Source organism: Thalassophryne amazonica, chromosome 6, assembly GCF_902500255.1.
Source record: "Thalassophryne amazonica chromosome 6, fThaAma1.1, whole genome shotgun sequence".
Taxonomy (NCBI): domain Eukaryota; kingdom Metazoa; phylum Chordata; class Actinopteri; order Batrachoidiformes; family Batrachoididae; genus Thalassophryne; species Thalassophryne amazonica.
The window spans coordinates 37,950,391-37,964,918 of NC_047108.1; the positions used below are offsets into that span (position 1 = coordinate 37,950,391).

The window sequence follows — 14,528 nt, forward strand, 5'->3', positions numbered from 1 at the left end:
AGTATTAAAAAAAAAAGTCAGGAATATTCTGTCCAGATCATCCTGAAAACAACACTATCAGCACAACCACAGTGCACAGACTAGCTTTATTTGTTCTCCAATGTGAGAAATAAAAGAGGCTCATTTAAAGTATAGGGCCAGTGAGCTTTTTAAGATTTAATTAAATATCGTTTCAACTTATATCCACTACACTATTTATAAAGGTCTTTCCCAGGAACCAAAACTCTAAGCAAAATAAATTCCAATTGTAAAAGAATAAATGCCAATAATAAAAAGTGCACTACACCAATACATAAATTCCCAAATTACATAGCTGATAATACAGAAAAAAAAAGGTGCAACTTCATACTCCATTGCGACTTATAGAGTTTTCCTCTTTAAGGCAGAAAAAGAATTTTGATTGGCACCACTACAAATGTATTTATTAGCCTTTAAATATGGGATTCATAATATGACATTGCCAAAATGATCAAAATTTGCATTGTTTAGAAAAAAAATAATGAAAAGTTCCCCTGAGGGGGAAAACTTCACAAGAAAAGTTGCCTTGGATTACTTAAGGCAGTGACACCTACAGTTTATGATCACAATGTCAAAGATCACATGGGAGCTTCCCCAGACTTGCAGTGACGTGAGTGGTGCAATTAAGTGGTTTTATTGGAGCATGATGAATACTAACTACAGTGTGAAGCAGTCAAGCTTCACACTGTGATTGTGAAAATACCTGGCACATGCAACAGGTTTGTTTTGGATGGACGAATGCCTCACCTCTCCCTCCATGCTACTGATGCGAACCAGTTCATTCAGGATCAGAAGTGCCCCGTGGACCCTGTCATCACGATTCATCCCTTTTTCTTTAGCCAAAGTCTCATCAAACCCTTTCTCTGCCTCCTCAAATGTTTGCTGTTACAGAAAGCACAAATACTCATGTAGCTGATTACTACAGTATATAGTATAATGCTGAGAGAGACTTCAATAAGGGCAAATAAAGCAGTATGTCAGATTACAGATGAAACGCCGTACTTTGTACCACTGGGGTTTTTGCATTTCCTTGGTCTCCCTCTGGGTTGTGAGGATGAGACAGGCTCGCAGTGCAGACACGGCCCCTTCTCGGATGGCCTGCTTGGGGTCCCACACAGCGTAGAAGATGTTGTCGAAAAACGGCTGTACTTGCTGAAAGAAGAAGGTGGGGGCGCTCACTGCTAGCTCCCTCAACACCAACACCTGTAATAATAATAATAATAATAATAATAACAACAATAACAACCTTTATTTAACCAGATAAAAGCCCACTGAGGTCAAGACTTCTTTTACAAGTGTGACTTGGCCAAGAAAGGCAGTAGCACAAGTCATAACAGACAGGTTAACATCATCAAGAAAACATTAATAACAAAAACCACAAGAATTTAAAGGCGCAGGCATTGTGCAAAAGAATTCCTTTCTGATCTCTTAAAACAGATCGGAAGGCATTCAAAGAAGTTAACCCAGACAGTTTCAGTTCAGATTAGAGGACAACTTTAGTAAAAGACAATACCTGTAAAAGACAGTAAGAAAAATTGAAGCTCTGTAGGGTCTGCAAAGCATGGTCTCAAAAAGAAGAGATGTCCAGTGAGTGGCACTTCGTTACATCCGAGGTGCACAGACCGTCACTAAATGCACTGGATGATGTGAACTGCTTTTGTTTACATGTCGCCCTGGAGGACGGCGTATTGTGCATGGGGTAAGTGGTATTGAAGGACATGACAAAGGCGAGTCTGCTGAAGCTATGTAGCTGTCTGTGTAGTTCTTTGACGTCAAGTAAATATTCACCCCTAAATCTTTCCTCAAAGCGCAAATGAAATTTAATGTTATACTGATCTCCTGGTAAACAGTAAAGCAATACAAGGTAAACAGCCATAATTCAATCTGCCTGCCTTTAAAAATAAATAAATATTGAAGCTACTTCCTGGTATGGCCTGTTCTCCATTTAATTCTCCCTGTCAGTTGTGCTGGTGAGAAGCTGCACTATTCCCTGACAATGCAGTATCAAACATAGTGAAAATTCTCATTGGCAAGGTCATACAAATCCATTCCCAACCTGTGTTATAGTCCTTGTAGTCACCCCTCTGAAAGTGTTTATGATAAACGTGTGCACCTAAATATGTCCCCCTATGGCTGACTGCATTTATTAACCATTGCTGACACAAAGGATGCTCCATCTGCAGCTTAAGGAACTGTGTCCTGTCTGGATTGTTTCTACAGTCCAAGTTGTCAATATTTTGCAATATAATGTGTCATGCATGCAAATTACAGTCTAGTCTAGTATAGCCTACTAAAGCCTAGTATAAGGCAGCACTGTAGTCATCACATCTGCTAATTTGGCTCATGTGGTCCCCCCCTAAAAAAAATGCATATATGGCTGCGCCCAAGTATTCAAAGTGAGATGATGAATAAAAATGGAACTATACACTGAAGTCGTAAGACGTTACTCTGGTATAATGTGTTGTTACAACTGGTTAATTTGTAAATGGGTCTTGCAATATATTTAAATTTTATAATTGCATGGAAAATAACAATAACAATACTAAGTTCCTTCAGCTGCTCCCTTGTCTTCACTCAGGTCGCCACAGCAGATCCAAGGTGGATCTGCATATTAATTTGGAACAAGCTTTACACCAGATGCCCTTCCTGATGCAACTCCACATTATGTGGAGAATTGTGGCAGGGGTGCACTGCAAAAAAGGGGTGTCTAAAAACGAGATAAAAACACTAAATCTGAGGGAAATCTGAGCTCAACATCAGCTCAAGCATTTTGATTTTTGTTTTTCATCTCTATGGTTAAAACAGACCTACATGTCTTGTCGACCATCTTAATCTGCGTTTCACTGCTTTTAAGATATCCTCACATTGCTGATGTGGTACCTTTTCTTTAATTTTGTAGAATGACAAGAACTCATTTTAACATTCACTTTTGTGCTCCTCAACACTGTTCAAGTAGCATAAAGCACCATCTCTGAAACAGAATGAGATCCTCATCCATGGAAAGAAACGCTGTACAACACTGCCAAGTGTAACTTCAAGGAAATATCAAAATGGTACTGTGTGATGCAGTACAGCTGCTGCACAGAAATACTTCCAGCAACACGTGACACTTCAACAACACACAACACAGTCGCTGTTACTTACTGCAGCATGACGTCTGCCTTCATTCCTGTCTGCTCCCAGCCACTCCAGCGCCCTCTTCACCTCAAACTCCACATACTCTGCGGTGAAGGTGTCCCCCGCCATGGACAGGTGGCCCATGGCTTTAGACGCCATCTCCATCACCACTGGGTCGCTGGAGGGCAGCAGGTTGCGCAAGTAATTGGCAAAGCGGCTGATCCTGGTGGCATTCCCTCCCTCAACTCCAATCAGACTAACTGGAAAAAAATTACACACTCACAATTAGACATATGTTCATAGAAAACATGAATAAATGAAGGCAGTACCAACAGTTGATGGTTTTAGGCTTACCAATGGCTAGAATCCCTCCTTTCTTTTCATTCACATCTGAGCTGGAGACCAGCTCAAATATGTGATGGTTTAACTCATCATAGAATGTGGTGGCTTCATCCTGGCTTAACTATAGCAACAAAAAAAACAGTTACAGGTAAATACACTGCATCAGCTGCATCTTTTATTTAAATGCAACAATGCCGTAATGTATTGTTCCTGTCAAACAAATCAATAAATGTAAAAATATTTGACAGAAATTTGCATAGTTCAAGTCCTATTTCAGGAATGTGGGTAACAACTAGAGTAGCACTGCATAGAATGCATACTGCTGCTATTGCCCTTCATACATATGTATGTTTGTAATATTTGTAATCCATCTTACAAAGAAACCAACCAATAGCACAACAAACAAAGGCAAAAACAACTATCTCCTGCTTTGTGGAGTTAACTGAGAAAGTTCAAAAGCTCTTAAGTTGTTAATGCGGTGGGGGTGGTGCTATAGCAACTACATTCTACCTTTTTTTAACATTTATTTATATTTCCTTTGTCCTAAACCAAAACAACATCCAAAACCATAGGCCCTACAAAATAATATTTAAGAGCCAATTTTTTTAAGGATCAGGTGGGCTGTGATTTAAACTGACTTGGATTTCAACGACACATGGTTCAGAGAAGGAGCCTACCAAGAAACAAACTTTCCCAAAATTTTTCGACCGAAAACCTAACAGTGACCTTGCCAGGGATCATCAAAGTTCAAGGCAAAAATAGGCAAAAACTGATATTTCATTAAATTCCTATCTTGCAAGTAGTGTAACATTCAGCGCCATCAAGTCCCCAAGCCAGCGTAACTGTCAAATGACACAGGGAGGCAAATTCTTTCATCTTACATACATATTAGATTGGGGGAACAGATGGCACTGAATATAGGGGGCGCTCAAAGTCTGGTCATTTTGTGAAATTGGCTGTATTTAAAGGTCCATAAACCTCTGCACCATCAAGACCCCAATCAGATTTCAATGTTATCAACAAATATATGCCCTACTCTATCAAATGCAAGTGAAAAAACATCAGGGTCTTGATGGCGCTGGCCACCAGGGAGTACCAAAAGTACTCAACTTGCCCAATTTTGAGTAAGTTTAGCGCCGCCTGGTGGCCCGTGCCATCAGCCTTTTTTAACAACATTTGCAGGAGTGGATAAACTAACAGATTGTGATTCTGTTTAGAATCTGTTAGTTTATCCACTCCTGCAAATTTTGTTTAAAAAAAAAAAAAAAAAAAAAAAAAAAAAAAAAAAAAAAGGAACCACAGAATCTCATCTCTGCTGTTTGTGGACGATGTGGTTCTGTTGGCTTTGTCAAATCAGGACCTTCAGCATGCAGTGGAGTGGTTTGCAGCAGAGAGTGAAACATCCAAGATGAAAATCAGCACCTCCAAATCCGAGGCCATGGTTCTCGACCGGAAAAGGGTGCTTTGCCCTCTTCAGGTCGGTGGAGTGTCCTTGCTTCAAGTGGAGGAGTTTAAGTATCTCGGGGTCTTGTTCACGAGAGAGGGATGGATGGAGCGTGAGATCGACAGACGGATCGGTACAGCATCTGCAGTGATGCGGTCACTGTATCAGACCGTTGTGGTGAAGACAGAGCTGAGCAGGGAGGCAAAGCTCTCGATTTACTGATCGATCTACATTCCGACCCTCACCTATGGTCATGAGATTTGGCTCATGACCGAAAGAATAAGATCGCGAGTACAAGTGGCCGAGATGAATTTCCTCCGCAGGGTGGCTAGACGCTCCCTTAGAGATAGAGTGAAGAGCTTGGTCATTCAGGAGGAGCTCGGAGTCAAGCCACTGCTCCTCCACGTCGAAAGGAGCCAGCTGAGGTGGCTCGGGCATCTTTTTCGGATGCCCCCTGGACGCCTCGCTGAGGTGTTCCGGACACGTCCCATTGGGAGGAGGCCCCGGGGAAGACCCAGGACACCCTGGAGGGACTACGTCTCGCAGCTGGCTTGGAACAGCTCTGGGTTCCCCTGGAGGAGCTGGGGGAGGTGTGTGTGGATCGGGAGGTCTGGGCGGCTTTGCTTAAGCTGCTGCCCCCGCGACCAGACCTCAGATGAAGCGGAAGAAGATGGATGGATGGATAAACTAACATCTCTACTTTACAGTGAGGAAAAAAAGTATTTGAACACCATGCGATTTTGCAAGTTCTCCCACTTAGAAATCAAGGAGGGCTCTGAAATTTTCATCTTAGGTGCATGTCCACTGTGAAAGACATAATCCACAATAAAAAAATCCAGAAATCACAATGTATGGTTTTTTTTAAGAATTTATTTGCATGTTACTGCTGCAAATAAGTATTTCAACACCTGCCAATCAGCAGAAATTCTGGCCCTCAAAGACCTGTTAGTCCGCCTCTAAAAAGTCCACCTCCACTCCACTTATTATTCCAAACTAGAAGCACCTATTTGAAGTTGTTAGCTGCATAAAGACACCTGTCCACCCCACACAATCAAGACTCCAACTACTAACATGGCTAAGACCAAAGAGCTGTCCAAAGACACCAGAGACAAAATTGTAGACCTCCACAAGGCTGGAAAGGGCTACAGGGCAATTGCCAAGCAGCTTGGTGAAAATAGATCAACTGTTGGAGCAATTATTAGAAAATGGAAAAAAAAATTAGAAAATGGAAAATCTCCCTCGGACTGGGGCTCCATGCAAGATCCCACCTCATGGCGTATCAATGATGCTAAGAAAGGTGAGGAATCAGCCCAGAACTGCATGGGAGGAGCTGGTCAATGACCTGAAGAGAGCTGGCACCACTGTTTCCAAGGTTACTGTGGGTAATACACTAAGACGTCATGGGTTAAAATCATGCATGGCAGGGAAAGTTCCCCTGCTTAAATCAGCACACGTCCAGGCCCATCTTAAGTTTGCCCTTGACCATTTGGATGATCCAGAGGAGTCATGGGAGAATGTTATGTGGTCAGATTAGACCAAAATAGAACTTTTTGGTCTTAATTCCATTCGCCGTGTTTGGAGGAAGAAGAATGCTGAGTACCATCCCAAAAACACCGTCCCTATTGTGAAGCATGGGGGGTGGAAGCATCATGCTTTGGGGGTGTTTTTCTGTACATGGGACAGGACAACTGCACTGTATTAAGGAGAGGATGACCGGGGCCATGTATTGCAAGATTTTGGGGAACAACCTCCTTCCCTCAGTAAGAGCACTGAAGCACTGAATGACAATGACCCGAAGCACACAGCCAGGATAACCAAGGAGTGGCTCCGTAAGAAGCATATCAAGGTTCTGGAGTGGCCTAGCCAGTCTCCAGACCTAAACCCAATAGAAAATCTTTGGAGGGAGCTCAAACTCTGTGTTTCTCAGTGACAGCCCAGTAACCTGGCTGATCTAGAGAAGATCTGTGTGGAGGAATGGGCCAAAATCCCTGCTGCAGTGTGTGCAAACCTGGTAAAAAACTACAGGAAACATCTGACGTCTGTAATTGCAAACAAAGGCTACTGTACTAAATATTAACATTGATTTTCACAGGTGTTGAAATACTTATTTGCAGCAGTAACATACAAATAAATTATTTAAAAAAAAAATCATACATGGTGATTTCCTGATGTTTTTCTTTTTGATTATATCTCTCACAGTGGACATGCACCTAAGATGAAAATTTCAGACCCCTCCATGATTTCTAAGTGGGAGAACTTGCAAAATCGCAGAGTGTTCAAGTACTTATTTTCCTCACTGTATATAACAGTTTGCAGAATTTTGGAGACTCCTCTTATACTGGTTTGATATCCTTTTTAATCAGGTCATTGAACACATGCACGCTAAGCCAACTGCATGAATTACCACATGAATGCATGTAGGATCTGATGATATTTTCTTTTGATTCTCCTTTCCTTATGTACAGTCAATCCAATACGTGTATTGGTATCAGTTGCTATGGCAACAAGCTTGTGAACATGTCCTGTTCAATAGAACATAAGAATTTTCCTGAAGTTATTTTTACCATACCTAAATCCTCAAGTCTGCCAAGGGAAAAGGCAATCTGAGGCATATCCAAGTAAGTTATGCATGAACTCTTGGACTGCATATGACGCAGATCGAGAGACAAATGTCTGACCAATGAGCCCTAGAGTCCATGCATCCCCACAGGCAACATGCTAGTTTCACATGAAACTTCTATAAATCAGACGGGAATCCATGAGGACCAGAGGATTTTCCTGTCTGTACCAATTTAATCAAGGATAAAATATCTTCCAGATTAAGGGGAGCATCATCTTCTACTGCTTTTAAAGTATTAGGATGTCTCTGTACATTGTTGCATTCATCTTTCCCCAATCCTGAGTAGTCTCCCAGTTCCTGCCACTGAAAAACATCCCCACAGCATGATGCTGCCACCACCATGCTTCACTGTAGAGAAGGTGCCTGGTTTCCTCCAAACATGATGCCTGGCATTCACATCAAAGAGTTCAATCTTTGTCTCATCAGACCTGAGAATTTTGTTTCTCATGTTCTGAGAGTCCTTCAGGTGCCTTTTGGCAAATTCCAGGTGGGATGCCATGTGTCTTTTACTAAGGAGTGGCTTCCATCTGGCCACTCTACCATACAGGCCTGATGGGTGGATGACTGCAGATTAGGCTGTCCTTCTAGAAGGTTCTTCTCTCTCCACAGAGAAATGCTGAAGCTCTGACAGAGTGACCATCGGGCTCTTCATCACTTCCCTGACTAAGGCCCTTCTCCTCAATTGCTCAGTTTAGATGGACGGCCAGCTCTAGGAAGAGTCCTGGTGGATCTGAACTTCTTCCATTTACAGATGATGCAGGCCATTGCGACCATTGGGTCCTTCAAAGCAACAGAAATGTCTTTGTACCCTTCCCCAGATTTTTTTTATTTTTAATAAATTTGCAAAAATCTAAAAAAAAAAAAAAAAAATCCTCTTCACATTGCCATTATGGGGTATTGTGTGTTGAATTTTGAGGAAAAAATTAATTTCATCCATTTTGGAATAAGGCTGTAACATAACAAAATATGGAAAAAGTGCAGCACTATGAATACTTTCCAGATGCACTGTATGCACAAATATCGAAGACCCAGTTGTCACAGAAAAAAAAAAAAACACACCCATTTGATTACTCTTAAATGCACAGCATATTAACAGTAATCATTTTGACTAGTGGTATCAGATGATTATAAACAATTAAACTTATTAATTACAAGGTCTTGGATTAATTAATCTAAATCAGTGGTGTCCTTCCAGAAAGAGCCAAGAGGGTGCAGGCTTTCTTTGCAGCCATTGACTCAGGCAGATGATTTCACTGGTGAACTCATCTCAGCTGTTCAAAATGAATCTCCTATGCAAAGGAGATGTATTGTACTCCATGAGGCAAATGGTGGTCACACCAGATACTGACTGGTTTTCTGCCCCGGCCCCCCATAAAGCAAAACTGCATATTTCAGAAGGGCCTTTTATTGTGGCCAGCCTAAGGCACACCAGTGCAATAATCATACCATATAATCAGCATCTTGATATGCCACACCTGTGAGGTGGGATGGATTACCTCCAAAGTGGCTAAGGATACGTACATCCATATCTTCTGCGGGACTGCTAAAGTACGGACCGAGGAGAATTACGGCCAAGAGATTTCCCCTAACCCTGACCGCCTGCGCATCATGGGTGCAATAAAACAACACTTGGAACAACACTAATAACTGGATATCTTGACCTGTTTACAGCAAAGTAAGACTTTCTACAGTTGGACTTTTACGATCTTCAGACCAGCTGACTTGTTTACGGGTATGTAATGACTTTTATTGCTCTATTGCTTTACTGCTCCGTATCTTTAGAACGGTCTCTGTAGATACGGGTCCGTACCCGTAGCCACAGCCGATTACCTCAGCAAAGGAGAAGTGCTGACTAACACAGATTTAGACAAATTTGTGAACAATATTTGAGAGTTCAGCTCATGAAAAATGGGAGCAAAGTGTTGTTTATATTTTTGTTCAGTGTATGTGTCACAGTAGTAACCTGCGTGCGCGCGTGTCGGCGAGTCTATTCGCCCGGTGGATGGAGATGCAAAGCCGTGGCAAAATGTTTATTCGCCCGATCATCAGCTGAAAAAGGCACAAATAGTCTATTCGCCTGACCATGGTAGGGCCAGACTCTTGACATTTTGCTGAAGAGAAATAGCGATGGGATGTGGCTTTCTGTTTGTTTGTTTTTCCCCCTAACTTGTAAAATTTAACCATTCTTTTTTTTAAGGTTGGTGGACTGGGTCTCTGCGTGATTTTTATTTTATTTTATCCCTTTCTCTGAGATTCAGTAGATGCATTTCAGCCAGAGGTTTAACAGGCAAGCCTCGCAGTCACTGTTTGTTTGCTTTGTTGTTGTTGTTTGTTTGTTTGCAGTTACCGTGTTTGTGAAGTGTTGGGTGTCCTCCAAAAAAGTGAAAATTAAAAAGCGAAACACTCAGTTTGCGAGTCTGAGCAAAAAGCAGAAGGAGTGACGGACTTCTGCTGAGAGGAGCTTCTTTCAGAGACTGTTCGTCAGTGTGGTCGGACGGAGCCTTGACTCACCCGGTGTGAGGGAAGTGCTGAGCCTCTCACACCAGACAGAGAGAGACAGCCCGGCCGCCGGGTCAATAGTCACTCCCCGCGTTTGTCAATGAGATAAAGTGCATGTATATTTCAGAGATGACACGTGTGTTTTTCTCACACAAGTAAAGCACTCGTGTTGCGTTACCTCTCTGAGTTCTGTGGTCACATAGTGCTGCAGATCTTTGGCTGATTTTGCTCTGGTGTCTTCATTCCGACTCTTCAACCCACTGACAAACTGCTGTAGCACTGTGGCTGTGCCTGACATTATCACCATTTAGACGTAATAATCTGAAAATTCATCAATAAAAACAATGAAAAATGTATCCAGTGCAAAGCTATGGGCTTAGCATCAGTTAGCATGACCCAGTGGACGCTGTTTGCTAATGTTTAACTTCGCTAGTAAGCGCTGATGACCAGGTTGTCAAATATGAGTCTGCACTAATTAGAGTACCAAAGCCGACACTTTTTTTTTAGACATATTGTGAGTTAACGTGTTAATTCAGTGCTCAATGATCACATAGTGCTAGCTTTGTTTAGCTAAAATTAGCTCATTACACATTCACTGCAAACAATGTATTAAAGTAATTTTGTCAGTGTTTACTTACATTCCACGTCAACGAATATTACTGGCCATTTAATTATAATTATGCTATGACTGCTGCGCAAAGTCCAACACTATAAGACAAAACCGTGAATACAGTGCAAGGTTAACTAGCTAACAGGGACTCCACCGGACTTCAGAAAGCTACATTCACAGTTCACGACATGCGGCTGTCACAGTGCTCTTGAACGCAACTCACTCCCAACTATGTCTGCGGCCATCTTACTACACCCATTTGTAACGAACCACTTTCAGAGGACGCTAGGAGGCGGTTTTGAGAAATGAAAACATATTTTTCCCCGCTCTGAGCTCTATATACTCCAGTATGAGTCACGGTTCGTTCATAGCTTTAAATATATGTACTTTTTCTTTAATATTCCAACATTTTTTTTGCTTTTCTTTTTCCTTAACTTAGTCTGTAACAAAGAAAACAACAGTGATGATTATAATACTAATTTTAAAAACAACAACAATCTCCATGAGAGAAATAGTGATGAAAACATCAAACAGTGTGTACCGTATCAAAGTTTTATCATGAGTTCGAGAGTATCAAGAGTAAACTGTTGGGAAAGTGTAGTGACACGGACCCACAACAGGGGGCGTAAATGAACGGACAATGGAAGGAGTCAAATTATAACACTTTACTGGTGTGAATGTCACAACCAAACACAGCAGAATCAGAATGTGCAACAGTCAATTAATAAAAGGTGTCGTGTGGGCAGGCTCGACGATAGGAGACGCCCGTCTGGAAACGAACCGGATCCACACGATTTCCACCGCCACCTGAACCCGAGGAATACTGGAGCCGCCAAGTCCCGGAGTCCCCAGGTGGCCACCTTCCCGGCGTGTCGGATCTGGTACTGCTGGCAGAAAGCAAAAGACAGTCAAAGGGTGGGTGTGTGAACACCCAGTAACAATGGTGGGAATGCCACCTCCACCTCTCACTCAGCGCGTTGCAGCGGTCTCAGCTGAAAAGGAGCGCCGTCTTGCACAGCCTCCTCAAAAATGACCGGTTCTCCTGCAAACACTCACAATAATAGATTTATCGATCTCACAAAAGGGGCTGAGAGTATTACCTCCAGATGAAGATGATATCTCGGCAGTTTGGTGGAGGTGTCTTCCTGCTTTTATACCAGATGTGTTGATTAGTGACAGCTGTCACGGATGATGGGTGACAGCTGTCACCACGGCTTGTTCCTAAGGCGGCAGCGCCCTCTCGTGCCTGAAGCCGGCACTTCAGGCAGGGCGCCTTCTGGTGGTGGGCCAGCAGTACCTCCTCTTCTGGCAGCCCACACAACAGGACCCCCCCCTCAACGGGCGCCTCCTGGCGCCCGACCAGGCTTGTCCGGGTGGCGACGATAGAAATCGGCCAGGAGGGCCGGGTCCAGGATGAAGCTCCTCTTCACCCAGGAGCGTTCTTCGGGTCCATACCCCTCCCAGTCCACCAAATACTGGAAACCCCGGCCCATTCGACGGACGTCCAAAAGCCGGCGAACTGTCCAAGCCGGCTCCCCGTCGATAATATGGGCAGGAGGCGGCGCCGGACCGGGTGCACAGAGGGGTGAGGTGTGATGCGGTTTTACCCTGGAGACATGAAAGACCGGATGGATCCGCAGTGACGCCGGGAGTTGGAGCCTCACTGCGGTAGGACTGAGGACCTTGAGGATGGGGAAGGGTCCAATGAAGCGGTCCTTCAATTTGGGGGACTTGACCTGGAGAGGAATGTCCTTGGTGGAAAGCCACACCTCCTGCCCGGGCTGGTAAGTAGGGGCCGGGGACCGTTGACGGTCTGCATGGGCTTTAGCCCTCGTCCGGGCCCTCAACAAGGCCGAACGGGCGGTGCGCCACACCCGACGGCATCTCCGCAGGTGGGCCTGGACCGAGGGCACACCGACCTCTCCCTCCACCACAGGAAACAAAGGGGGCTGGTACCCCAGACACACCTCGAATGGGGAGAGGCCGGTGGCAGAGGACACCTGGCTGTTATGAGCGTACTCGATCCAGGCCAGATGTTCACTCCAAGCCGTTGGGTGTGCGGAGGTCGTGCACCTGAGGGCCTGCTCCAACTCCTGGTTGGCCCGTTCGACCTGTCCGTCTGCGGGTGATACCCAGACGAGAGGCTTACAGTGGCCCCCAGTTCCCGGCAGAAACTTCTCCACACCTGCGAGGAGAACTGGGGACCGCGATCCAAAACGATGTCTGTTGGTATACCATGCAGCCGGACAACATGGTGGACGAGGAGATCCGCCGTCTCCTGGGCCGACGGGAGCTTCGGGAGGGCCACGAAGTGGGCTGCCTTGGAGAAACGGTCCACTATCGTGAGGATGGTGGTGTGCCCCCGGGACGGCGGGAGGCCCGTGATAAAATCCAGACCGATGTGGGACCAGTGGCGGTGAGGCACAGGAAGTGGCTGTAGAAGTCCCTGTGCCTTCTGGTGGTCAGCCTTGCCCGTGGCGCAGGTGGTGCAGGCCTGGATGTAAGCCCGGACATCAGTCTCCAGGGACGCCCACCAGAAGCGCTGCCGGACCACTGCCACGGTCCTACGCACCCCTGGGTGGCAGGAGAGTTTGGACCCATGGCAGAAGTCCAGGATGGCAGCCCTGGCCTCTGGTGGGACATATAGTCTGTTCGTCGGTCCTGTTCCGGGATCCGGGCTCCGTGCCAGGGCCTCCCGGACGGTCTTCTCCACGTCCCAGGTCAGAGCAGCCACGATAGTGGACTCCAGGAGAATGGGTTCCGGTGGATCCGACAGCTCGGTCTTGACTTCCTGTTTATGCACCCGGGACAGGGCATCCGATCTTTGGTTTTTGGTCCCGGGGCAGTAGGTGATCCGGAAGTCAAAACGGCCAAAAAACAGTGACCAGCAGGCTTGCCTGGGGTTCAGTCGCTTGGCGGTCCTGATATACTCCAGGTTCTGGTGGTCAGTGAAAACCGTGAAAGGCACTGACGCTCCCTCCAGCAGGTGTCTCCACTCCTCAAGGGCCTCTTTCACCGCAAGGAGCTCTCCATTGCCCACGTCATAGTTCCGCTCTGCTGGGGTCAACCTGCGGGAAAAATAGGCACACGGGTGAAGAACCTTATCGGTTTCTCTGCTCTGGGATAGCACGGCTCCTATCCCCGAGTCAGAGGCGTCCACTTCAACCACGAACTGGCGACCAGGATCGGGCTGCACCAAGACCGGTGCAGTCGAGTACCGGCGTTTCAACTCCCTAAACGCGGCTTCGCACCGATCCGACCAGGTGAAGGGAACTTTTGGTGAGGTCAGGGCCGTCAGGGGGCTAACAACCTGACTATACCCCTTAATGAACCTCCTGTAGAAATTTGCGAAGCCGAGGAACTGTTGCAGCTTCCTACGGCTTGTCGGTTGGGGCCAGTCTCTCACCGCTGCGACCTTGGCCGGATCCGGGGCGACGGAGTTGGAGGAGATGATAAACCCCAGGAAGGACAAAGAAGTGCGGTGAAACTCACACTTCTCGCCCTTCACAAACAACCGGTTCTCCAACAACCGCTGCAGGACCTGACGTACATGCCGCACATGGGTCTCAGGGTCCGGAGAAAAGATGAGTATATCATCCAGATATACGAAGACGAATCGGTGCAGGAAGTCCCGCAAGACGTCATTAACCAAAGCTTGGAACGTCGCGGGGGCATTAGTGAGGCCGAACGGCATGACCAGGTACTCAAAATGACCTAACGGGGTGTTAAATGCCGTCTTCCATTCGTCTCCCTTCCGGATCCGAACTAGGTGGTATGCGTTCCTAAGATCCAACTTTGTGAAGATTTTGGCTCCATGCAGGGGGGTGAACACTGAATCCAACAAAGGCAACAGGTATCGGTTGTGAACCGTGATCTCG

At 45.5% G+C, this 14,528-nt stretch overlaps 1 protein-coding gene across 2 annotated transcripts in view; it reads right to left on the reverse strand.

The window, feature by feature from the left end:
• The window catches only part of mtor (mechanistic target of rapamycin kinase), a 427,661-nt gene extending 416,823 nt beyond the window's left edge, over positions 1-10,838 (reverse strand). For both annotated transcript variants that reach the window (XM_034171997.1, XM_034171996.1), the window contains exons 1-6: positions 10,679-10,838; positions 10,219-10,361; positions 3,490-3,598; positions 3,163-3,395; positions 1,021-1,221; positions 766-900 (exon numbers count right to left, since the gene is read on the reverse strand). In XM_034171997.1, the coding sequence (XP_034027888.1) occupies positions 766-900; positions 1,021-1,221; positions 3,163-3,395; positions 3,490-3,598; positions 10,219-10,347 (807 nt within the window). In that variant the 5' untranslated portion in view covers positions 10,348-10,361; positions 10,679-10,838. The remainder of the gene's footprint in view (positions 1-765; positions 901-1,020; positions 1,222-3,162; positions 3,396-3,489; positions 3,599-10,218; positions 10,362-10,678) is intronic.
• Positions 10,839-14,528: the final 3,690 nt, after the last annotated feature.